General features: G+C 38.1%; 1 protein-coding gene across 10 annotated transcripts in view; it reads left to right on the top strand.

Moving 5' to 3' along the window:
• Window positions 1–25,970, top strand: part of ATXN2 (ataxin 2) — a 69,996-nt gene that overhangs the window by 33,862 nt on the left and 10,164 nt on the right. For 4 of the 10 annotated variants that reach the window (XM_084649540.1, XM_084649539.1, XM_084649538.1 and 1 more), the window contains 14 exons: window positions 784–981; window positions 1,515–1,693; window positions 3,418–3,627; window positions 5,085–5,264; window positions 6,911–7,108; window positions 8,232–8,339; window positions 10,113–10,183; window positions 11,060–11,367; window positions 11,942–12,005; window positions 13,314–13,466; window positions 15,821–15,887; window positions 17,736–17,920; window positions 18,581–18,713; window positions 23,289–23,342. In XM_084649540.1, coding sequence (XP_084505666.1) covers window positions 784–981; window positions 1,515–1,693; window positions 3,418–3,627; window positions 5,085–5,264; window positions 6,911–7,108; window positions 8,232–8,339; window positions 10,113–10,183; window positions 11,060–11,367; window positions 11,942–12,005; window positions 13,314–13,466; window positions 15,821–15,887; window positions 17,736–17,920; window positions 18,581–18,713; window positions 23,289–23,342 — 2,108 coding nt within the window. The remainder of the gene's footprint in view (window positions 1–783; window positions 982–1,514; window positions 1,694–3,417; window positions 3,628–5,084; window positions 5,265–6,910; window positions 7,109–8,231; window positions 8,340–10,112; window positions 10,184–11,059; window positions 11,368–11,941; window positions 12,006–13,313; window positions 13,467–15,820; window positions 15,888–17,735; window positions 17,921–18,580; window positions 18,714–23,288; window positions 23,343–25,970) is intronic. The other 6 variants (XM_084649544.1, XM_084649541.1, XM_084649546.1 and 3 more) reach the window with 6 other exon arrangements.

The raw sequence follows: 25,970 nt of genomic DNA, 5'->3' as shown, positions 1-25,970 counted from the left end.
CCTGAAATGAAATTTAAAAACTTTATTTTAATTGCCGGTGAACCTAAAAATGAGTTACTAGCACAGCTTGAATATGCACAACTCTTCTTCCATGTAGCACTTTCATTCAGAGAGCTGTAGGTGCTTTGAAAAGGTGTATAGTTACCCAGTGTGAGAGATGGATAAGTTGGTGGTGAGGTCCAAGGTCACATGACAAGTCTGTGGTAGTAAAAAATATAGAGCCCAGGATTCTGATTTCCAGTTCCCTGCCTCTGATTCCCAGTAACCACTGGTCATAACAGCAAAAGCCAAAGATCTAAGGCTGGAATTTTCAAAGGAGTTAGATGGTTTACTTTCACTGAATTTCAAAAGGAGTTGGACACCTTATTTCCTTTGGCTTCTCTGGAAATTCCAGTTATAGAGCTTCAGCTTTAGAGTTGAACTGAAAGGAGAAACAACCTTAGCTTCAGATCTTGATAGCTAAATCTCACATCTTTAACAGTGTTGAAAACTGGAGTCTTACTTGACAGTAGTGCCGAGGGACATCTTTAGTCCTGGGGGAAATGCTGCACCTTGAACTCGGACTTTGGTTGGCAAAGAAATAACTTCGAATTTTGTCAATTTCTAAAATTAGAAGTAATGTTTAGGTTAAAAAACAAACAACCTTTCATTTCATCTTGAACTGCTTTCTTGCTCTTGTGGGTTTGTTAAACTTAGCTTTATGTAAATGTATTTTTTGTGGATTATCTATAGGCTTATAAATTTCAAATATATTTTTCTCTGCCTTCCCATTGTATCTTTTAGTGTGCCCTTAGAGAGGGATAATTCAGAAGAATTTTTAAAACGGGAAGCAAGAGCAGCTCAGTTAGCAGAAGAAATTGAATCAAGTGCCCAATACAAAGCTCGGGTTGCCTTGGAAAATGATGACCGGACAGAAGAAGAAAAATATACTGCTGTTCAGAGAAATGCAAGTGAACGAGAAGGACATGGTGTGAACACTAGGTATTTAAAGGGAAAAATACTACTCGTAGTATGTTAAAGATAAACGTAGTACAGTAGTAATTTATGCATTGAGATTTATTTGTCTTTGCCAGTTATTGGGCTGTTTTTTAAAAAGAAAAGACAAATTGTTGGAGAGTGGGGGAGAAACCGTGTAATCAGTGTATTGAATTCACACAGACTTCAGGAAATAGCAATGTAGGCTCTGCATGTTACGTATCAAAGCATCTAAAATGCCTCAGAAAACCTTGAAAATTCAGCATTAAATTATCCAGTGTCCTGTAGGATTATAGAAACCACACTGTGAGGGCTTAAATACAGTATCAACAGCTATGTAGTGCATGTAAATATTCTTTTTGTTCTGAAATTTAACCACTAAAAGAGTACAAAATTTGAACTAGGAGGTGTAGGATTTACTTTTATTTTGATTGCAGGGGAAGGTACATACAAGTAAAGCTTATTCATTCTTTGAATGGTCAGATAATCTCTTATTTTCCATCTCTGGCTATAACACTGAAAGGAATTTTCTGTTCCAGGGAAAACAAGTATGTTCCAACTGGACAACGAAATAGAGATGTCCTGTCCTGGGGAGGAGGCAGACAAAATTCACCAAGGATTGGACAGTCTGGATCGGGCCCCTCAATTTCAAGATCTGGATCCCATACTTCAGACTTTAGTCCTAATTCTGGAGCAGACCAAAGAGTAGTTAATGGAGGCAAGTATCTCAATTAAATCAACAATCCTTAATTGAGTGAGTTCTTGTTTCTAAAAATCTGGCCACTATGAAGTTATGTGAAATACTGACCACAAAACAATCATACAACTAAAATAGCAAAAACTGACGTTCCCTTTTCCAAGAATAAATCAGACTAGTATATAGAGTTCATGGTTTTCACTTTGGTTTAACCTTTTATTGCTATTTGATAATGAACATTTAAATAGTTACTCAACTATATTGTGGATAGTTTCATGCAGCTGAGAACTCAATTTGTTTACCTTCTGCTAAAACATCTTAAACTTGAAGGAAGATGAACCTTTAGATGACTGATATACATTTCTGTAGTGTTACATGAAGTCTTCTACATATTAAATTAGCAATGATCAGCTTTGTGTTGTGGGTGGGTGTGAGAAGAGTCGAAGTACTGATCTCCAGATGTCACACAAGTCTCTGGTGCGTCTTGGGAAAGAGGCAGCAGTATTAGAAGAAATATCACGCTGCGCTCTTGTATGAGGACCCAAACGAACTTCCTATGAAGGCAACGTAAAGGCTCCCATTGATTTCAGTGTGACTTAGTGTGGCGTGATTAAGGTCTGCAATAGGAAGGTAAAACAACTGGATATAGAGAGGGAAGTTCTCTAGAAGTTTTCTCTCCAGATAAATACTCTTGAGTATCTTTGGCTGTGTGTACGTTTGTGTACTTATATATATATAATTTATTATATATATAATAAAATCTGTAACTGAGCGAAGTGCAGCACTATTTCCTTTAACAGAGCTAATTGAGTCCTATATGCTGCGAACGGGACGTTCAGTTGTTGGCATGTGTTGCTTATTGAGTTCAGTAATACACCAGCCTCGTTGGAATACTTTTATTTTTTTTTAAAACCTAACATTTAAAGATGTGGAGAAATAAAACAGCACATAATACTCAAGTGTGACGCTCTGGGGAGGAGATGTGGGCAATACCTAGATAAAGGTAAGTGATGTTTACTACTTAAATATTTTTCCTTTAAACATTTTGATCTGCAGCACTCAACTACTGCCCAAACAATATAAATTTTGTTTGAAATCTACATATTGTACCTGTATTGTTCATTGTATGAGTTTACTGAATGCACATCAGTCAGAAGTTTATGCATTATGTTCTTAAATTGTGAAGTTGGTTGCTTTGTTTCAAAAACAAATTTTAAATAAGCCCTCGACAGAAGTGGTAGGGGCACAAATGTCCGACTTCAGACACTGAACACCGCTGTTTTTTGTAAAGAAATATTTTCTGTAGTTGATATCGCTCATTGTCATTAAGTTTGAAAAGTAATAGCTTGCATAGTCAGTACTGTATGTGAATCGTTGTATGAGATCCTTTAGTAGTTATTTGTGCATCTTATCTAGAGAAATGTGTACGGAGAAATGTGTATAGAAACAGGCTAACAGATTAAGCTTTAACTATCTATTCCTCAGTAGTATTTTTAGATCCTAAATTAACCCTTTGGGGAGCTCATGAGACATTCAGGCATTCAATTTGACCAGTCTCAAAGAGGGGAAAACAACCTAACAGGGATTATTCTACCACTTGTAGAAATGAAGGAATTTGTCCCCACAGGGTTAATTATATGAAAAATCATTTTTGTCATATTTTACTTTTTTTTTCTGTTTACCTTTTTCCCCACATAATTTTTCTTTAGTTTTTATACTTTCCTTCATATCATTTGTTCTGTCAGGTGTTCCCTGGCCATCGCCTTGCCCATCTCCTTCCTCTCGCCCACCTTCTCGCTACCAGTCAGGTCCCAACTCTCTTCCACCTCGGGCAGCCACCCCTACAAGGCCGCCCTCCAGGCCCCCCTCGCGGCCGTCCAGGCCCCCGTCTCACCCCTCTGCTCATGGTTCTCCAGCTCCTGTCTCTACTATGCCTAAACGCATGTCTGCAGAAGGTACAATACCACAATTTGTTCATGTTTTTGTTTGTCTTTGTTTAACTCCTTTGTGAGTTTAATTACAAAATTGTTTTTCCTCTTCATTACTTAACCTATAATTTGTGTTTAACTTTAGTTTATCAGACTATTTCTATTAACCTTTTTATTTAAAGAAACTTTACAAAAACAAAATATGAAGCTGTGAAATTTCCCGAGTTGGTATGAAATCAGCTCAGCTTTGTAACGCTGCTCAGTGTCTTTATCTAGCAAACAGCAACACACAGGGCCTCGTAGTTTTTTAGAAGGCTTTCTTAGGAATGTTATTTTTAGGATCGCTGTAAAAATCTCAAGCATTTTGTCATGTTGTACCACACACAACAGTTAAATAAACCAGACTCATTCCAACTGCTTCCTCTCGGATCCCCAAATCCTGTTTTTGATAAAAGTGCACTGTGAAAAGAGATTAGAATGTGTTACTTTAAAATGAACCTATAGAAAATATTGACATAATTGACCCTTACGTCAGTGGGACAGCAGTGTGGTATACCTTTGGTAGCTAGCAGTACATATAAAGGATCATATTTTTCAATCTCATAGTTATACATGGAGAAGTGTTTGAACTAAATTTATATATGGTGCACTCCACTATTATGGTAATGGGCATCTCCTGAATGTGAGATTCATAGTCAAATATGTAAAGAAATAGACAATACTGCATACCAGTGCACTAACTGGAAAGTTGATGGCCCCTCAAAATAGGTATTTCAACAGAAACTTCAGTAAGAGACACAGCAGTCTCCGATCAGCTGAATCGATTACTAATATGCCGTGATTTGCCTGATAGAATCTCAAGATCATCTCTTTCAAAGAAGATGGTAATAGACATACCCACAGGAGTTTCCTTCATTGCTTTTGGCTATCATTGCTAGCCTTATTGACTAAATAAAATCGTGAGAATCCAGCATGCAAGTTCCACGGTTTTTTAGCTGCTCTGATTCAACAAGTGTGGAATGAAGCATGTTATTTGATTGTTCAGATTTCAACACTCCTCCAGAGGAAGCTAGTAGACTAGTTTGTTTGGCCCAGGTCACAGTAAAGCAATATTTAAAATGCACATAATTCTTGAATTTAAAATTTCTCCGGAATTAAATTGGTGCTGCAAAACTTCTTTGTTAAAGGTTAGTGAAGCTTGTAACTGCTAGTGAATTCAAGCTCAGATACCAAGATGATTGGCAAGTTAGGATTCCTAGATTGATTGGACAAGTAATATTCACCCATGTGTCCAATTGCTCTGTACCCATGGAACCCTGGTTATGGTCAAGTCCTATTTAACTTGCTTGACTTCATTGTCCTACTAGAGCTTACTGGAATTGGAGCTTAGATCCAGTTGCAAAAATGGATACTAAACTTAGCTAAACTTTAAAGTAAGAGAAATATTAGGTATTCATAGTGTGGGGATGTGTTCTTCTTCCCAGGGCCACCACGGATGTCTCCTAAGGCACAACGGCACCCTCGAGGTCACAGAGTCTCTACTGGTAGGGGTACAATTTCAAGTGGCTTAGAATTTGTGTCTCATAATGCACCAGGGGAAGCATCTACTTCTACAGCACGAGGCAGCCCATCAGGTGGGACGTGGTCATCAGTTGTCAGTGGGGGTAGGTATAGCATGGCTTATTGCAGATGGCTTTCCAGGGATGTTTTTAGAATATTAATGTTAAGCAGAATCTTCAACTTCCAGGCAGTTCAGCCTTTGAATAAACATCAGGTCTGCTAAATGATTGTATTTTATTGTTTTAACTACAAAGGGGTGGTTCCATCAACTGTTTGCTGCAATTAAACATACCTTAAAGGAAGGAAAATGCCTAGGAGTTAGCTGAAAGGAAGTGTGGTCTTGAGAAAGCTATTGGAAGAGGCAAGTAATGGGGTGTGTTCCCCACTCCCACAACTATACCTCAATAACTGCTGTGTGACTGAATTCATGTGCAGTTGTATATGAACAAGAACCTTGGGTAGAGAGGAAAGTAAGAGTGATAGGCCAAGAAAAGTTGGAATTCTACTTAAGGTGAAGCCTTTATAAGGGAATTCAAAATTACATGTTTCTCTTAAAACTGTCTTAGGTTTTAAATTGCTTCCTTTCCATTCTTATAAATCAGGATTACTGTGTATAGTCAGTACAAGTAGGTCTGTCTGGTTCTGTTATAGCTCAGAATTCTTTCAATCAGAATTTTCAGTTAACAGCCTCTTAATTGAAGGGATAGTATTTAAAGCTTATTTTTATGACACTGAATGTCTACTCTAGAGGCTTTTAAACTCCTTTATAGTGTGGACTGTGTCTTAGTGATTTAGCAGCAGTCAGCCCCCAGCAAGTGAGATACAGTCTGGAGCTTGAAGCTTAGCGCTACTAGACCTCTAGAAAATTGTGCAATGGAGACACTATTCTAATGAAAGAATATGTGAATAGATAGTCTATCAAAACATGGCTATGCATTACAAAATGACAAAGGCTATTTCTTAGACCTGCTGCCTTAAGCTTTCTATTTCAGAACAATTCTGTCACTCTCCTTGGTGGTTTTTCTTCTCTTTTATTAACATACAATAGGGCTATTAACATGAAAACAGGATCTTTTTTTAGTCCTTTTTCTTTTGTCTCACTTGAAGTCATAATCTTCGGGCATCACAGCTAGTTGCTTTCAAGATGATCAGTGTCAAAGCAGATTATAAATATGTGGTGAAGAATAGGCAGGAGGAGCAGGTGGTCTCCTAAAGAATATTTATTCTGGTATGCATATATTTCTTCTTAGTGTTAGAACTTCTGGGGTAACAGAAAATCTTATATATAAGTATCTGTCCCAGTGGAATACTTCAGTTTTCCAGTAGGCATCGATCTCTAAAGAGGAGCATGTAAAGCAAGTCATGTGTAAGATACTTATGTCCCTCAGTCACTTTTAAAAAAGTGTTTTACATTTGTTTGTATAGAGGGCCACCGCTTTGCTGTGCCTGAAACTGTGTGTTAATCTGAGCTGTTGCGGTTGGACCGATTTGGAATTGCAGCTTCGTTGTAGGACTGCAGGGCAGTGATTGTGTATTGAGGGAATCTTTTTCTGCGGACAAATCCTACATGTAATCTGAAATGCTGCATTATAAAGAACTAAAATGTACTTGAAAGGTAAACAGGGTTTCAGTAACTGTATTCTGTTGCACTGACTATTTTTAAAGCATGTTCTTAGGCTTCATTTTTTTTAAGCACTTAACAGCTATAGGGGCTCAGCTATCCTATAACTATTGTTTCTATTTATTCTAGTTCCAAGATTATCCCCTAAAACACACAGGCCTAGGTCGCCAAGACAGAGCAGTGTTGGAAGTACTGCAACTGGGCCAGCTCTGTCCTCTCCGCAAGCTGGTACTATTCCTACTGAATCAGTTGCCATGCCTGTCCCAGCTGCATCTCCCACACCTGCCAGTCCTGCATCCAATAGAGCAGTTACCCCATCCAGTGAAGGTAAACTGTCCTGATACTTTAAATTCTTCAGTTTTAGTGTTAAGTGAGGGGAAAGAGTATACTGATCCAGACTCTACACATCTCTCCTATGTTTTGTGCATTTGATTGCATTGTATTCCACTGTATATAGTCAGTTTCATGATATTTGAGTGTCCGGGTGCGTATCTTACACTGCAACGCTGCTGAAAAGCATTTTGATAGACTAAGGCTATGTCTACACGACAGAGCCTATGTTTGCATAGCTATGATGGCATAGCCCCCACTGTAGATGCAGCATACACCTCCAGAAGGAATTTTTTCTGCTGGTGTAGGAACACCACATCTGGATAATGTTAGCTATGCCAGCAGAAGCACTCTTCTGTCTGCATCTGTACTGGGGGGTTTGTTGGCATAGCTGTATCAGTCACGGTTGTGGGTTTTTTTCCATGTCTCTGACTGATGTAGCTTTGCTGACGTATATTTTAAATGTAGACCAAGCCTAAAAATCTTCTCCCCATTCCTCTGTACTTCTCTTAACAGAATGTGTAGCGTACAGTTATTGTCATACTTTTGTTAAAGGTAACCTGAAAAGATTTTTAAAAAATTGAATTTGCAGCCTTTTCTTGTGCCCAAAATATCAGCAATATAAAATCCATTTTTTGTTAGCAGAATACTTGAAGGTCTCAGAACTCCCAAACATCTGTAACACCTTAACTGAAGAGCCCAGGTGGTTCATTTTTCTAACAGTGGCTTTCTTTATCCAAACTGTTTAAATCTTTCACTTGACTCTTGTGAGTTCTTTCCACTAGTTCTCCAGTCACCATAGTCCTTCAGCCCAAGCAGGCCCTGAATTTCTAATGGAAAACAAAGTGCACATTTTTTTCCCCAGGTTCTCATTAGACATCATAAAGTATTTTAAAAAATTAAGCCTATTTTTTTCCTTTGCAGCTCACCTTTCACAGAATTTTCGTAAATGTAAAATGGTTGTTAGCTTCCTCTTTTTCTTCTTATGTTCTCTTCTGGCCTAAAGTTTTCTCTCAAATATTTCTTCCCCTGGAGTTCTTGCCATATTCTTTGAGGTGTGTGTCTATACATAATAATATATATATTTGAAAGTAACTTTGAATTGAAATTATATTTCTAGCTAAAGATTCCAGGCTTCAGGACCAGAGGCAGAATTCTGCAACTGGAAACAAGGAAAATGCTAAGCCAAGTGAGATTTCTCCTAGCTTTACTAAACCTGAAAGCAAAGGTTTGTATCTAAAAGTTCCCTTAAATATTTATAGCATAATGTAGGGAATTGTAAGCACGAATGCCAGTATCAACTAGTGAAGTTAACATCTTATTACAGTGACTCTTAGGTAGTTGCTTCAGCTTTCTACAAGTAAGAATTTTTGTTCATGCAGCTGTGAAAGTGAACAGCATTGCAAACTTTGCAGGGGGATTATTATTCCTTAACCATTCCATCAACATTAAAATAAAATATGGAAACGCTTTAGTTGACTAGTTTCGTAAAGACTTGTTTTTAACCAAGCTTAAATGGACCAGAGTTTCCTTTGAAGGTATTACGTTCATGATACATAAGATCATAGAATATTAGGGTTGGAAGAGACCTCAGGAGGTCATCTTGTCCAATCCCCTACTCAAAGCAGGACCAACACCAACTAAATCTTTGCTTCTTGGATATATTAGTTCTCATAGTAACAAAAGTAAATGTATGGTTTTAATTTAGCTTTCTTTATAACCTGCTCCATGGTTGCTCATACAGGTCTCAAGAAATCTTCTGTGGTATTAGATTTTTTCCAGTTTGGTCTCTAGTCTTAAAATTTTAATGTTTCTGGCCATATGCAATGTAAACTTTAAGGTTATATTATTGCATTGGCGTCTGACAGATTGCACTGCAGAGTTCCTTAGCTCTACAGCTAGGAGTGTGGTGTAACAAAAACCTATGGATCTGCCAAAAAATAACCATGGTTTCAGTGGTAAGGATTTTTGTGTGTTTAACAATGCGGTTTGTGGAGTTGTGCAAAACTGTACAGCTACAATGAAGCAGCTGAGTGTTCTTTTTTTTAAAGAAAAAAATAAGCCCAAAGATCTACATTAATGTGGCAAATTTAAAATAGGAAATGCAGAAGTTATGTTTCTTAGAAATGGCTGAATAACATGTGAGTGGAGAAATCAACAACTAACAGAGTTACTCGGAAAAATTCATTGACCTAGTCAATTATTCAGTCAGCTCTTAAGTTTTTGTAGTTAACTCGCACACAGGTTGTACTTTGAATTACTAGTTAGGCCTCATTATTTTGCATTAAAGTTTTATAACATTTGCATTTCCTTGTTTGTTTTAAATTTGTAAGTTGATGTTGTATTAACACGTGTGTGTGTTCCTTATTGTGAATTATGGCCTGCTGTCATTCCGTTGTTGAGTTCTAGTAATATAAAGCACAGAAACCTGTTTTTGATTTTTTTGTGGTCTCCATAAAAAGAGTAACAGCCCTATACTTCAAATGGTTTAAAAGTCATGGATTTGACATAACCAATTTGAGAGTGGGGAAAAAGCAGAATCAAATGAGATTGCTTCAGTTTGGGGAACAAGAGTGAGTGGCTGCAGTTCCTTGAGATACAGAGCTGCTTGTACTTCTCTCTCTGCTTTGTTTAGAAACGTGGGCAGGAGGTTGATACATTACTGGATCTTTCCTCTTTCATACAGCTCAAGATTCTGGAGGCTGCATTGTAACTAAATTTAAGTATCTCAGCAGATAAAGAACAAACTTTAACTTTAAAATCCCAAAAGTGTAATGTATTTAAGGGAGCTTTTCATTTTCTCTTATGCAGTGATTTGGATTAGAATTGCTACTGAATGTTTGCTGCTATCGGAGTAACAGCTTTCCAAATCAAAGATATAATCTTTCTTTCATTCTTGGAAAACTGATATTCATGTTACTGACATAACTCCAGTTATTATAAGGTTTGTTTTATGCGGAGTAGGAGTTTGGGTTTTTCATGTGTATATTATGTTTGGCAGGTGTATCTTCAGTTGTTTCAGAACATAGAAAACAGATTGATGATTTAAAGAAATTTAAGAACGACTTTAGGGTAAGTGTCTTTCATGTGGGTGTTGACTAAAAAGAGAGTTTTATACCGTCCTTTTCCATTGACGTGCATCTATATTTTCAGTTAGGGAGTTGAGCATATTTATCAATAGCAAAATAGGCCCTTAAATTAATGAGTACATATTAGAATGTCATTCAAACAAACATATCCATATAAGATTGTGACACAAGCCAATATGAACAAAATCAGTGCTCACTCTCCTTAATCTGTATGTGGTACTTAGGTGTCTCAGAATATTCAGCATTAGCAATATTGAGCAATTTAGATACTGTCTATTGGAACACTAGTCAGAACCCTTTTGTGTCTCACTGTAAATAGCTCGAGCAATTGGGGCAGGTATAATTAACCGTGTTGTAGCTGTGTTGCACATCTTCCCTCCCAGAGAACCTCTACATCCCAAAAGTAGCTATGCCATAATATGTCTAATAGTTAGCCTAATTTAAAACATTTAATTGAACCGGTTAGCTCTCTGGGGGCAAAAATGGCTTCTTAAATTGCTATCTCATCATTAAGTGTTACTGTTACATTGTATTGAATAGTGTCTAGTACTGCTTAGGTGTTGCTGTGATTTGTACATTCATTAGAAAATGAAAAGGAAGCCTCTTCAATCCCATCAAAGTGCTTCTTTCATCTAAGCCTCCTTAAGTTTATAGACCCATCACATGTGTGTGCTTATTTCTGTTTTTAGTGATGAAACTTGCATCTTCCATTAAAATAATTTCAGGCTCCTGCAGCTGAACAGTTTATGGAAATTTTCCTTTTTGATTGCATAAGTATTGTTGGTAGTAATTCATGTGTTTTCTGTATCCCGGCATAGAGATGATATTTATTGAAAGTGTTAACTATTGGTGTTTTCAGTTACAGCCAAGTTCCACCCCAGAGACTGTGGATCAACTGCTAAACAAAAATCGAGAAGGTGAAAAATCCAGAGATGTGATTAAAGAGAAAACAGAATCAAACTCTAAAGAATCTGTCATTGAAACCAGCAGTAATGCGAACTCAAACAGTGGCAGTAGCAAATCAAATAGTCCCAGTATTTCTCCATCAACTAGTAGTAGCTCTGAGCAGAAGCGAGGGCCAGAGGTAACCTCTCAGGGTGTACAGACATCTGGACCTGGAAGTAAACAAGATAAAGAGGATAAAGAAGAGAAGAAAGATACCTCTGAGTGAGTAATTGTGTTCTTAATAAGCAAATCTGGTGTTTTCTCAGTTTTTAGAATCCCCTGCAAAGGGGAGAGCTACTGTTTGAAAAAATTAACTCTTAGTATTTATATAGGACTTTACGTTAATGAATTAATCTTCACAATGCCTCTGAGTTAGGTGGGTAAATATCTGCGTTTTACAAATGAGGAAAGAGTGGCAGAAGTTAAATGGTTTGCCCAAAGCCACGCAGCAGGTTGGTGGCCGAGCTAGAACTCTGGTCCTCCTGACACCTAATCCTGCACTCATTTGTCTAAATGCTGTCCCTTTGTCAATCAGACTAATCACTATCAAAAATATGCTTTGTAGAAATAAGTGTAGTAGTTGAATTTTTTCCCTTTTCTTTCCATATAGTGTGATTAGCTGTGTGCCCTTTAGTTTCCCAAAAGTCTTCTCAGTTGTAAAACCTAATCCGACAATATTTTTATGTTGTGATGGGATTTTAATAACTCTAACAGTTGAACTGTGAAAGACTTCAGGGGAAATGTTTGTGAAGGAATATCTCTGAACTTTAAATCATTTGTATGTTTTTGTGTTTAGGCAAGTTAGGAAATCAACACTTAATCCCAATGCAAAGGAGTTCAACCCTCGATCTTTTGCTCAAGTAAGTTGATGGTTGTATTAAGCGATATTGCATGTGGTGGCATACAACCTCTCAAGTAATTGCACAGTAATAGTTTTTCTTTGTATGCTTGGGTCAAGTACGCTGTATTCCGCTAGTTGAGTCTGAGGGCTGGTCCACGCTGGGAATTTACATTGCCATAGCTACGTCTTTCAGGGCTGTAAAAAATCCACACCCCTGGGAGATGTAGCTGTGCTAACCCAACCCCTGGTGTAGAAAACAGTGCTACCGACTCTCAGGGAGGTGGATTACCTACGGCGATAGGAGAGCCCCCCCGTTGGCGTAAGTAGTGTCTACGCTGAAGCGCTAAAGCAGTGCTGCGCTAGCATTTGAAGTGTAGACATACCCTTTGTGTCTCTGACCAATTCTCCTTCATGGTTTAACAGTGTACCAGACTAATTCTGAGGGTTTTTAAGAACAGCAGTTTGGTGCATGAAACCATAACACATTTTGAAGGGGGTTCACTATATTTAGTAAACAGACTACACCAAATGTGGTGTACTGTTTTATTTAATAAAAAAGGCTGTCTTAAATACCTGGCCTGAGTGACTGTTTGGGACGCTGTATTATATTTATTTCCTTCAGATCTTCACCACATATCCTCTCATCCCCTCCCTCACCCATTGTCTAAACTGGTTCCTAATTACATTCTTCTGAACTCTGACAGTATTTAAGTTAATGGAACTTATTCACAGATGGTCACAAGTCCTCTAGGAAGGCTTTCAAGATTTTGGTTTTGACAACAATATTTGACCTGGAGCTGTTGCCAGGGGGCCCAAAGCCAGTCCACCTTTCCCTTGAAAAGTTTCCTCCTCCTCCTAGTGAGGAAACAGCAGCTGTGAATGTTACATCCAGGCTACCACAAGGAGGGTGTGCGGCATCTTTGAAAACTGGTGCTGCTAGCAAATGTGGAGGCATGATGTGCTGCTCTTAGCCCCTGCCTTCCCCTTCCGCACAGGCGGTGTGCTATTTCTGTCGTGCTGTCCTCCTCTTCTCAAGGAGCAAGCATTTCTGCTTTGAAGTACTTTGAGTCAGAAAACACTAACTCTAGCACTAGCCTTCAGTATCTTAAAATCTTGATAAACGTTTTCTTCTTTGTCTTTTTAACTTCACCATGCAATCAGGTGAAAAGAATTTACATATTTTAAATGCCTGTATTTAAAGAAGCATAATCCGTTCCACTCCTATCTGACCGCCATGTGCAAACTCTGAGCATAGGTAAAACTGGCATACATGGTATACATGAGTGAATTGTGCGCTGACAGAGTGAACTCTTTCATTTATTTGTAGCCCAAGCCTTCTACTACACCAACCTCACCTCGTCCCCAAGCTCAGCCTAGCCCTTCTATGGTGGGTCATCAACAGCCAACTCCTGTGTATACTCAGCCTGTTTGTTTTGCACCAAATATGATGTACCCAGTCCCAGTGAGCCCAGGCGTACAGGTAAAATAGACTTGTCTAACAGCTTAATTAAATATAATATTGTTGGCACATTTAAGATCATGATTAATAGGAGGTGGGACTTAAAAGCAGAAGTAAGCTGTTAGTGCCCTGTTGTGCGAGGTGCTGTACAGGGATAGATGTGCTCTGTGATCAATATTTACACCATTATTCATATGTATATTTATCTAAACAGCCAAAAATTAGGAAACTTCCCCAATTGCCTCTCAGCGTAACTGATATATTGCTTGATTTCTTATAGGTGTTATTGCAGAAGTGGGTTTTGAAGGGACTTCAGTTCATATATACAGGCGTACCCTCATGCTTTCACTTGCCCAAATACTAGTGAAGATAGCTCTGAGTTTTGTGCCTCAGGCTACCAAATACATAGTGGTCTAGCTCTCTAAATTCCAGCCTCTGTCATTGTAGAGGCTACATCCTATATCAGGGGTCAGCAACCTATGGCATGCGTGCCAAAGACGGCACGCAAGCCCATTTTTAATGGCACACTGCTGCCTGCCGGGGTTCCGGCAGGCAGCAGTGTGCCATTAAAAATCTGGCTGGCCCCCCTGCCTCTTCCCACAGTGTGCTGGGTTTCTGCCCCTCCTCCTCCTCTCCCTCCCTGCTGGCCCTTGCGAGGGAGGGGATGGGGGAGGAGCGGGATCAGCGTGCTTGCTGCTCCTGGTGGAGGCAAAGAAGAAGCGGAGGCAGGGCCTTGGGGAAGCGCTGCATTTGGCCATAAATCCAATACATAAGCTTTCTATTGTAAATGTTGTTCAAAGTAGCACATCCAATCACTACTAGCCTCAGGAGTGGATTATTGGAAATTTTTAAGAGCAGGTTAGACAAACACCTGTCAGGGATGGTCCAGATAATACTTAGTCCTGCCATGAGTGCAGGGGACTGGACTAGATGACCTCTCGAGGTCCATTCCAATCCTACAATTCTATGATTTCTACCCTGTGGTCTGTAGATGTTTGGACATGCAAACTTAATAATAGTAGCTACAATAGAATGCTATGTATTAGGCAATTGGAAACTTGAGCTGTGCTTACAAGCCTCAAACATTTATTAATCTTCTGGTCCCTTGCCAAAATTTCGTGTTTTTAGTCACAATATAAAGACTCAATTAATAGTCTTTCCAATGAAATATTTTTTTGGAGAGAATGAGAGAGAGAGAAGGGTTATTGTAGTAATGTTGAAGCTATCCTTCTGAAATGTTAAATGAAGGTGCTTGTACCGTATCTGGTAGCTTCCCAAATGCAAGTTAGATCCCACTGTTCTGAATCTACACAAATTCCTGGCTGACAAATAGCTGGTACTAGGTAAGACACTGAGCGTTTCAAATATTGATACCTTGAAACCCTAGTCTAGGGCAAAAAACCATCAAATGTGCAAATTGCTGCAGCACATTTTCTTGTTAGCACAGCTGTTCATCCTTCTGTTACTAGAATGTGACAGGGTTGTTTTTGGTAACTACTAAATAATGTACCCTATTGCCCTTTGAATGGTAATGGCTTTCCAGTGATGTCACATAAAAGGCGACAATTAAAATGCTAAGATAGCAGCATAAAGTTTTAAATTCAAATTAATAGTGGAATAGCTTTCCAGCCAGTCTTTAAGATTTTTTTTTACTGAGATGCAAGTGAGGTACAACATTCTAATCACTAAAACGATCTGTTTTACTGTCATCTTAAAATTAAATGTACTTCACTGCTCCTTTGCTGTTTTTTGTATCCGTTGCCTACATAGTGTCTGCAGTGACTTATTGTTTAAGTATGCAAATAAATATAAAACCTAAAATTCACAGGTAATAAATAAATTAATACGGTCTCAGACAAATCCTAAATAATTAATCTCAGATGCTGGAAAAATAGTTACTTGTACAGTTTAAAAAAGGCTCCAAATAGTCATTGGAAACCTCTCTAAATCTGGTAACTTCATAGTTCAGTCTAGTAGCTTCTTAGGTGCTATTTATAAGTCATCCTCGGCATCTTCATAGTCTTCTGTGTTGGGTAGGTGAGTGTAGTATAGATAACCGTGATCACCTACCTGCAGCCTCCTAACAAGTTTATAAATAGAGCTGGAAAACTAGGGTATGCTAGCTTTTATTTCAGGGAGACCTACATAGTAGGGAAGCACTGTCCTTCCCAGGCTGTTAATATAATCATTTGTCTTATCCCATTGTGGGAATAAAAACTATACAGTTGCTCTTAAGAAAAAACAAAGAACATTTCTAATTTCAGGGTGGTTATGAACAATATTGTTAGATTCAGGAGTGAAAATTCTAAAGCTGATATATTTAAAAACCTGTCAAAAAACATACCATAGCTTCACTGCGTTCTCTTTTGTTTCAGCCTTTATATCCTATTCCCATGACTCCCATGCCAGTGAACCAAGCCAAGACCTATAGAGCAGGTAAAGGTGAGAATAATACTGCCTGTTTGGTTTTAGACTGCATGTAGCATGAATAGAGTAACAGACATGCACATTTTTATCCAGTTGATATTAAAGGACATAAATTAACATGAATGTAATTTAAACTGGTACGAATACTTGAAAATCACAATACTAAAGATAAATACATTGCTTTTGTCTGTGTTAAAAAAAAAAAAAAAGCTGTAAGCTTGATTACTGGAGAATTGCTTGTCTTCGAATTCAGTATAGGATAACCAAATTTAAAAATGTTTACAAATATTTCAAATTCTTTAATAGCTGACTGTTTCAATCACTAATGTTTTCCTAAATTTTATTAGTTAACGTTGTTAAAGAGGGACTCTTTCTAGCAATTTGCAGCAGAGCATTGAGCTACACCTTAGTAGGGTATTTTCTCTATACAGTAATCTTTCCACTAAGTTCTACACTGCTCCAGTGGAAAGGGTTTATTTTCTTCCCTCCTTGTTCTACTGGAGCACTATTTAGAACAGCTTACTGCTAGTCCTTGTATCTCACTGTCCCTTTTCATCCCTCTTGCACCCAAATAACTGAAGTGATTGAACACAATACTTTTATGGCTAGGTACTGTTCTCCAATGAGTGAAACCTGTTGCTAGATAAACTGGAAAATTTGGTGTGCGTATATGGCTAAGTGCATTATCTGCATTTTTTTAATACACATCAAGTGAACAAAAGGCAGGAATTGTCTGTCTTGTTATAGCTACGTTTTAGATAATACTCTAATTCTACAATTTTGACAACTCTTGGAAATTTGGTGGCGCTCTTAAAGTCCCAGCTCCTGGAGGCAGTTGATCATGTGAGCATCTCTGCTTTAATTAAAAAAATCAAGTTTATTGCCCCAATGATTGTGGAGAAAAGCCTGAAAATGAAACAAACAAAGAAAAACCCCAGAAGATAAATCAAAACCCCAAATATGTTTTGTTTTGTTAAATATGATTTCTGACCACTTGGGGTTGGTAATACTGATTTTGCTAAATGTATATTTGAGTTTTTTAGTCAACCATGCTCTTATTTCTAAGAGATCCAAGGCTATGTAGAATGTATGAATGTTCAAGCTCTTAAAATGCATATTTAGACTAGATGCAGTTTCCACTTAGAGCAGTCAGGACATCTTTGCAGTGTTAGGTAAGAGTTTAGCTCCACTAATGAAAAAATGTGCACGTGTCTTCCCTAAGGTTCAGTGGCCACTAGTGTAGCCATTTTCTTTCCTGCTCTTGGTTGGCTGATGAGGTGGTCACTTGAAAATATGCAAGTGTTTTCTTGTATGCGTTAAGAATTACTTTCCTCTGTAAAACAGTTCTTCTGTTTAAACAGCTTCCTTTAGAGTCCCTTTGGTAGCAATTTCAGTTTTGTGAACATGGAGCCATACACATTTCTCTTCAACAATCAGGTTTATGTAGAGCTGCTTGTATTTAAATCCTCTGCACTGAAAGCTCCATTTTGTGCTGATGAAGCTACCTTTTTGCATTTTAGAAAGATTTTTAAATTAATATACAAACTCAGTTTATCATCTTTCCTCTTCTGAATCATACCTGTGTAATGTACTTCTACAGACCATGGTTAAAGGTGATAGTGAGGCTGTTCTAGTTGGGCACAGGTTTCAGAGTAACAGCCGTGTTAGTCTGTATTCGCAAAAAGAAAAGGAGTACTAGTGGCACCTTAGAGAAAGCTTATGCTCAAATAAATTGGTTAGTCTCTAAGGTGCCACAAGTACTCCTTTTCTAGTTGGGCACAGTAATTTTGGATTAAAACCTTCAGGAAAGACCTGGTTACTTTAGAGCCTCCTTCCTAACGTGAAATATTCCTTGCTTTGTAGTACCAAATATGCCACAACAACGCCAAGACCAGCATCATCAGAGCACTATGATGCATCCTGCCTCAGCTGCAGGCCCCCCTATTGTAGCTACACCACCAGCCTATTCAACACAGTATGTTACTTATAGTCCTCAACAGTTTCCAAATCAGCCTCTTGTGCAGCACGTGCCACATTATCAGTCTCAGGTAAGACTCCTTTAGTGTGTGGTTGCCTCTTGCTGCATTCGTATTGGAACAGATGTATAATTAAGACTTAATTCGGGAATTCTATATACTGTATCTTTTGTTACATCATGTAATTGCTACAATTAGTATTCAGATACTGCAGAAATATTGATACTTTGCGCTTCACATCATAGCCCTCCACAAACATTAATGTTCCCTTAATAGTAAATACAAATCTTAAATACAGAATATCTGTACCTCATCATTAACTACATCGCATGGTGGAACATCTCTTTCAAATGAGTAATTGGACGTAGATTTAAAAGATGCAGTTGCTAAAATAGTTGGTGTGATAAGATGGATGGGATATGGTATAGTTTAAAACTTTTGTTCAATTTAAAGAGACCCTTCGTCAACTTAAGATCAGCAGAGTAGTTCCTTTTGTTAGCTTCCTTTTGTGGAAGGTATTTCTCATTTTAAGTTTTCAGGAGTTATCTGGATAACAGTGACAGGTGTATTTTGAAATAGTCTTGTAGCTAGTGCAAAGCAAGCTGTAGCTTTTCAAATGATCATTAAGTGCCTTTAAGCATGCACTGTACGAGCTTAATTAAAGGGTGTGTTTAACTTTTGTACAGACATGTTTTTTGACTAATTGATTTGTCTTATTTTTATTGGACACAGCACCCTCATGTTTATAGCCCTGTAATACAGGGTAACACTAGAATGATGGCACCACCAACACATGCACAGCCTGGTTTAGTATCCTCTTCAGCAACACAGTATGGTGCGCATGAGCAGACGCATGCTATGTATGGTAGGAAACGTTTTGTGTTGTTTATAACTTTTTACGTTGTTACATTGTGCAGGGATATATTTACTATCTCAAGCTTCAACCATTGGCATCACAGTGAAAGTTATAACAGTAGACCCAGAATATGGTTCATAAAACTAATAAGCAAGGTATTGCAAACCTGAGTTATTTGATTAGCGTGAAAATAGATCCAAGTAGGCTAGTTTTAATAAGACACTAGTGTTGGAGATGATGTGCCAGCATGAGAGGCTGCTAAGGAATACCAGCTTAAGCAAGTCTGTCACAGGCTTTACTTGATGCTGTGAACGCTACGTCCTTGACTGTTAGTTCATTATAACAAGGACTGTAGTGTTGTCACAAAACTGACTTCAGTTTCAAAACCTGACTTCTAGTTCTCACAACGTTAGCATGATAAAACCACTGCTTTAATAATGCTAATAATATACATTAACAATATAAAAAGATTTGTCGTCTGAGGAAAATATTTCTTTGTGGGCGATTCTCCTTTCCTTGGCAAACCCAAGAATATAAATCCTGTTTTGAACATTTCATGTATAAGTGCTTGCTATATGATTTCAATAACAAATAGAAGTCTCCAGAGTTGTCAGTCTGGCACTTTTCACTAGCACTAACCTCACTGAAATACTTAAGTTAAAACATGAAGTGAGATACCGGTTGAAAAATACAATGCAAAGAATCTCTAAAGCCACATAAACCAGCACTAAAATAATAAGTCATCCAAAGGAAAAACTGGCTGCAAGAACTTGCCACTGAAGACTCAGTCCATGATCTTAAAGGGGGCTTAGGATTTGACACACACATCAAAACAGAAGATTATCTCTTGAAAACATGTTTATTCAACAGTTTTTGTCTGAGTATTTGATGAAGAAATTTTGTGAAGTCAATCATAATGTTGACCTAGGGTGTGTTAAAGGGTGTCATGTAACTTTAGACATCTTTGTATGTTTTTTTGGTGACAGAGTTTTTTGCATTTTTTTCCTTACGGATGAATACTGTCTATTATGAAAACTTGCAAGCCCAAAAATCTAAAGCTTAATGCAGAGTTAAGATTCTGATAACAGAATCTGTCATGTCTGTCCTGAAATATCATACTGAAATCTGATCTTTGCTCATGTGTGTTCATTCAGGAAAAAATAATGCAGATGCAGACAATATCACAGTAGAAAGTTCTGAGACTGGATTTGGAGGAAAAGTATATTTCCGCCGAAGTTTCATGTGATATAGCTGAATTGAAAAGAAAGTAACTTGTAAAGTTTAAGTAATAGGTCTTTGTTCTCACTGGCCCATGTTGACATTTGTTAAAATAGTCTGCTCTTTCATGTGCATCCCTAGTTTATTGAAACATACATGTAAACGGAGCTTTTATTGTGATTTTTATGGGATTACTGTCTTGATTGACTTACTGTTTGAAGGCTTTCAGACTTCCTGGTAAAAAGACAGTTCTCAAAAAATCCTATCTTAAATAAAACTAGATATGAAATAATCTCTGGAATTTGGTTGTTGATTGCAACTTTCCCCAGCAACTCTACGTTGTACATCATTCTTATCTGTCACAATTTGGCAGGTCTTTGAAATCATGGTACAGGAGCAATTTTTTAGTCAATTAGAGTACTTTAATCAGCTATTTCAAATTATTTTTCTCTGATGTTCCAACATACCATAGAACTCTAATTTTTATATTGTTGGTTTTTCAGCTTCAATGCATCATCAGTATCTATTTCAGGCAATCTAATGACGCTTTTTTTGGTTGACACGTGTTTTGGTTGTGTGTCAAGAAACCTGAAAACTCTCTAGATTTTTGTGGTGGGGTGTCCTTCTACCTAAATCCAAGCAGCATTTCTCTTACAGAACTTGGTCTTGCCAGAAGCTAGATGTTCTCCTGAACTCTTCTGGGTGGTTATCAGTTTGCTTTTCTGAACTGCTGACCTTCTCTCTTTTTATAACTGAGTGCTTGAAATGCTTGCCACAGAAATCTTCCTCAGCCCAGTCTGATGCCAGTGCTACATCATAGGTGGCTTGTAAGGAGGCACTTATGTTGGATTATTGCATGTTCTTACCATCTTCTGGCATGTCATCTTTTGCCTGCCTTAACATAAATCAGCTAAACTGTATCTTTAGCCTTCTGGGCTTGCCATCAGGTATTTAATAGATGACTCCTAATGCAGTAGCTCAGATATAGGACATTCTCAAATGAAGTGTGGCATTTAGTTTGGTTACTTTTCCCACAAATAACTACCTTGTTGCTGGATAATAAAACTTCTGCTTCCGTTTAGCAATACGTCGCTGTTTGCTTGAGTAATCTATCTGTAGCATTTAATAGCTGTGCGGCCTGGGGAGTAAATTGCTATAGCACAACTTGCTGGATGTGTTAACAATCCCTTACGTTAGGAGACACTAGATATTTTACGCTTCCCCAGTCACTTTGGACTGGACTGTAAGCAGATATCTATAACCACTGACGTTAGAGTGCAGTATTTTTTTTCTCTCCACATTTTATGAATCTCAAGTGTATGTATAGGATCCATGTAGTGAATACAGCAACATATCCTGGAAATAAACTTCTGATTTGGGTATGTTGCTTAATTCTTCAGGAATATTTAGTGACTCTAAGTGATGAATAACTTCCATATGATTATGCCATTCACAGAAATAACAGCCACTGATTTTAATTTTTAGAATAAATTTGCCCAAGTGAGTTTTCAGATTTTGCTTCTGGCATTTTCATTTACACTGTTGGATTTCCCATTGCTATTAAGATGAACTGTGTTAAGGTCCCCATGTCCTTGAAGCTAATGGGTGCTTTCTTTGTGATATTGTCAAGTGGCTCCCTGCACAAAACACTACCTTTAATATCAGACTGTTGTTCTACCTGAGTGCTTGTGTTACAGAATGAAGAAGTCTGAAAGGACAGCTGCATTGGGGGGGGAGGGTTAATTGCTTTTAAAGTATTCTCCTAACATTTCCTTAATCAGTGAGTAAAATCTCTGAAAGCTTCACCTTCCTGATTAGTTTGAGGCAAGTAAAAATCAAGGCAAACAGTAGTCACTGTTCAGTGAAGGGAATTAAATTCTTTATCCATTAGATTATTTGCTGAAAGTTACTTTTTTCCTTCATGGCAGAGGAATCTGAATCCTGAAATGCATGCAGCGTTCTATACCTGTTAAATCTTTTGGACAGCAAAGGCTAGGATGATGCATTTTTCAAAATCCCATTTAGCTAATGCTGTGTAATTGAATGTTTCTGCTAGATGTCTACAATATAACAGGCAATTCAGGAGATCTGATTGGTGTCTTTGTCACTGCTCTTGAGTGCCACAATTTTGTCATCACTTCAGTTCCTGAAGTTGAATGTTCTTCAACAAATGGAAAGTAGCTAAACTATATGGGCACTATAAATTAGTGGTACTTCTAAACATATGATGGAGCAACACACAAATTCATGTTTTTTCTTAAAACATTGAGAGAATGTTAAACAACTTTCTTTCCTCTTGCTCTTACAAATAAACACTAAAACTGGACATCATTAACACAAAGACTGATATTCACTTGATCTGACTCTAGGTTTTAAATGTTGGCTCCTTTAAATCATATATAAATTCTTAGTGTGAAAAGTTTGAAATAGGCACTTAGCGCTGAAACAAAGCAACAATATATGTATGATTGTTGCTCCTACAGAACTAATTTGTTTATTGGTTCTAAAGAACAATGGCTCAAGCTTTGTACTTTCTGGTAGGTATGGGCTGTTTGTTATCTCCAGAATACCAGCGATGGGTAATCATGAGTTATCAAGTTTTCTATTGACAATTCAAGCTGTGAGGGCAAATATATTCCTGTAACAATTAACTCCCACTAGTTTATTGTTTGGATAAATTGTATATATGTTAGGTAATTGCTGTCCTCTGTAAAACTTCACTTGTGTATGTGAAAGACTTGTGTAAAACAAAATTTTGATTTTACACAGATACATTATTTATTCTTTTGCTTGTTCTTGGACCTCTCCGTCTCTCTTCTGCACATGTTTTATTGGTCTGGTGTTCTCTCTAACCTTATCTGTTTTTCTGTCCTAGCAGTAAGTTCTAATATCCTAAATAGTACAATGGTGGGTATGTTACAGATTTCAAGGAGTCTCCAGGGATTAAGAGTGAACCATCTCCAAAGGTGTCTTTTGGAACTGTTAAGACCTCAGTGATACAGCTGAAAAAAAACCAAACTCTTTATTTATTTATTTATTTATTTATTTGTAACTCTTTTAACTCTACCTCTGAGGTTATTATTGGAGTGTAATAGAGGCTCAGTATCTGTTCATCTTTATTTTTGTATTAAAGTAAAACGTGGAGCCCTCAGTGTTATAGTTCAAAAGGAGGGCTTATTGGGGCTTACTTTATTTCAACTTCACTTGTAAAATTAAGTAAAAATATCCAGCCCTATTAACTAAACAAATAAAAATATCTGCATGAACCTACAATCTTCAAAAATAAATGAATGTTGACCTTTCCAGAAGATTGGAAGTTGTAAACATGGCAAGAGGCTAATTTACCTTTCTATTTCCCAAATTCAGCATGTCCCAAAATACCATACAGCAAGGAGACAGGTCCTTCTTTCTACTTTGCCAGTGAGTTGGGTTTTTTGTACTAATTTTGATTGTACAGAAAATAATTTTTTAAAGGATAGATGTTAAAGGAATAGACATGCTGAGGGAACATTTTTTTTTTTCTTTGCACCAGGCCAAAATATAGAAAATGTAGGAAAACTCTTTTCAAGCAACAAAGTTATTGAATGAATGAATTTATAGGGCACCAAAAGCTAAAGTACAATGTACTTGTGACTTGTCTGTAGAATAGATTTATGTAAATACATTTCTGCGTGCCAAGTTGCATTACATTTTGTGCAACGAAGTCTTGGATCTAACTAGCTTCTACTGTATCTTGAACTGATGAAGACTTAAAGCTTCTTCCTTCTAGTCTACCACCCAAAAAATGGGCATCACCCTCCTTAACATCTCCACGAGCTCCTCTCCTCCCCCATCCCTGCCCAAAATGGGATTTCCAGTTTTCTCAAGGTTGGTCAAATTTCTGAGGGGAAGAAACTCCAGGACTTCAGTAGCAGTAAAACTCTATTTGAGTCCTGTCGTGGGGGAGAGTAACTTGTGCATCCTTTCAGTAGTCATGAGAGAGATCACTCGGGAATCCTTATTCTAGGGCCTCTGAAGAAGCATGGCAAGCAGCACTTCTTGTCATTCCTGTAAAAGTGTAGCATAGTATCAGCCCTGTGTCCCTTCATGGGATATGGTGGGGATGGGTTCCCACTGGCCAGGTAAGTACTGCCAGTTACATTACCTGGTCCTTGTGCTTCAGCATGCTGCCATCCACGTGGTCCTGCAGCAGTGTGCTGAGTAGGGGAGTTTCTCTGCACCCTCTTTCTGCAGTGTGTGTGAGTGGGGCCAAACATAACTAGGTTCTGTATACTTAATGAAAAAGGCAGCGGTCTCTAACCGCCAAACAAAGGTGCCAGATAGTCCAGGTACTGAACAAAGACCTCATGGGTTAAGCAAAACGAGTTGACGAGGAGAATATCGGACTCACGACTTAATTATATGGCAGATAACCTCTGTTTCTCTCTCCTGATAAAGATCCCAGTAACCATACACAGCACATTCCAAAATGGAGTATGTTGTATTCTCTTAGAAATTACAATCTGCTGAGTGAGGTTAAATTTCTATTTGAAGAGTTTACAAAACTTGGGGAAGAAGCTTCAGAAACCCCTGGTGTGCCGGGGTAGGGTCCCTAGTGGAATGGCCATACAATAATTTCTGGTCATCCCATCAGAGACCCTCCACAGATAGGCGAGGTGCAATTCCTGGGCCTCTCAGCTTGCTCCTGTATTGCAGCAAGCTTGTTAGTGTCTCTATACCTGTTCATCATAGTAGTGATCTGTTTCATGAACCCTCTTTCCAGTGAGTCAGTTCATTCAAGAGGATAAGAGGGAACACACGTTACATGATTTTTATTGTTCTTAACAGATTTTGGTTTTAAAGGACTTTGTAGCTTTCATTTTGGCATGCAGAAAAATGTATTTTACAGAATGACTTCCTATGATTGTATACTGGAAATTTACTTTGAGCACTTAAGGGTGTTCACATATTTTGGTTTGGTGCATTGAAATTCCTTAAACAAGTTTCTTCCTTTAATAGGTATTCTTTTAAATGGAGTCCACTGTAAATGTGTAAAATGATTTTGTATGTGTTTATAAAATGAAAAAGACATGCTATATCTCTGCTTCCTACCATTCAAATTGAGGTCTTTAAATGTAGTTATCCTCACCATTTTACTGGGTCTGGCAATAGTCTGGAATCACTTCACTGGTCAGCACCTAGAAGCTATCTAGTAGGTTCTGACTATCAGTGCATTACTCCTCTGACAGTTCCCACTGTGTCCATTGTCAGCATTCCGTTTTCCCCACAAGAGACATTTGAATGTCAGAAGTTCAGGGATTGGTTTCAGTCTAGGCTAGTGGTTGGTAATGCTGTCTCTGATCTGTGCTGCTCTGATTTTTAATGTCGGCCATTTCTGTGGGTTTACAATAGCTGCTTTTCGCCTTTCTTGCTTTGCTCTTGTCAGCAACCTTGACTGTTACTCTTTCCTTCTTGTTTTCGTTGGAATTCAATTCAGTAAACCCCCTCTGGTATAGTATCTTTGTCCAATCCAATATGGAATTGCTTGTTTTAACTGTGCATCAATATCAAAATGATGGTCTAGTTATAAATAATATAGCCCATAGAAAGAAACCATCTGTTTAGAAAGTGATGTAAGTGAAGCAAATCAACTTAGTTCAGTGCTCCTAGGAAAGAAGAGAGACAAGGTGTGTGAGGTAACTTTTTTTTTTAATTGGACCAACTTCTGTGGATGAAAGAGGAAAGCTTTTGAACTGCAGCGCTCTTAAGGAAAGAAGGCATTTCTGACTTAGGCTGTGTCTACACTACAGTCAGGATTGACACTCTGAGATCAATCCACTGGCGGTTGATTTAATGGGTCTAGTGAAGACCTGCCAAATCGACAGCAGATTGTTCTCCAGTTGACCCCTGTACTCTACCCCCAACGAGAAGAGTAAGGTAAGTCGATGGGAGAGTTTCTCCTGTCGGCCCCCCACGGTGTAGACCCCACGGTAACTCGACCTGAGGTGCGTTGGCTCCAGCTACGTTGTTCATGTAGCGGGAGTTGCGTAGCGTAGGTCGACTCACAGC

Source organism: Lepidochelys olivacea (genome assembly GCF_965140295.1).
Source record: "Lepidochelys olivacea isolate rLepOli2 genome assembly, chromosome: 15".
In the NCBI taxonomy this organism is placed as follows: Eukaryota; Metazoa; Chordata; order Testudines; family Cheloniidae; genus Lepidochelys; species Lepidochelys olivacea.
This window is presented reverse-complemented; position numbering and strand designations above follow the sequence as displayed.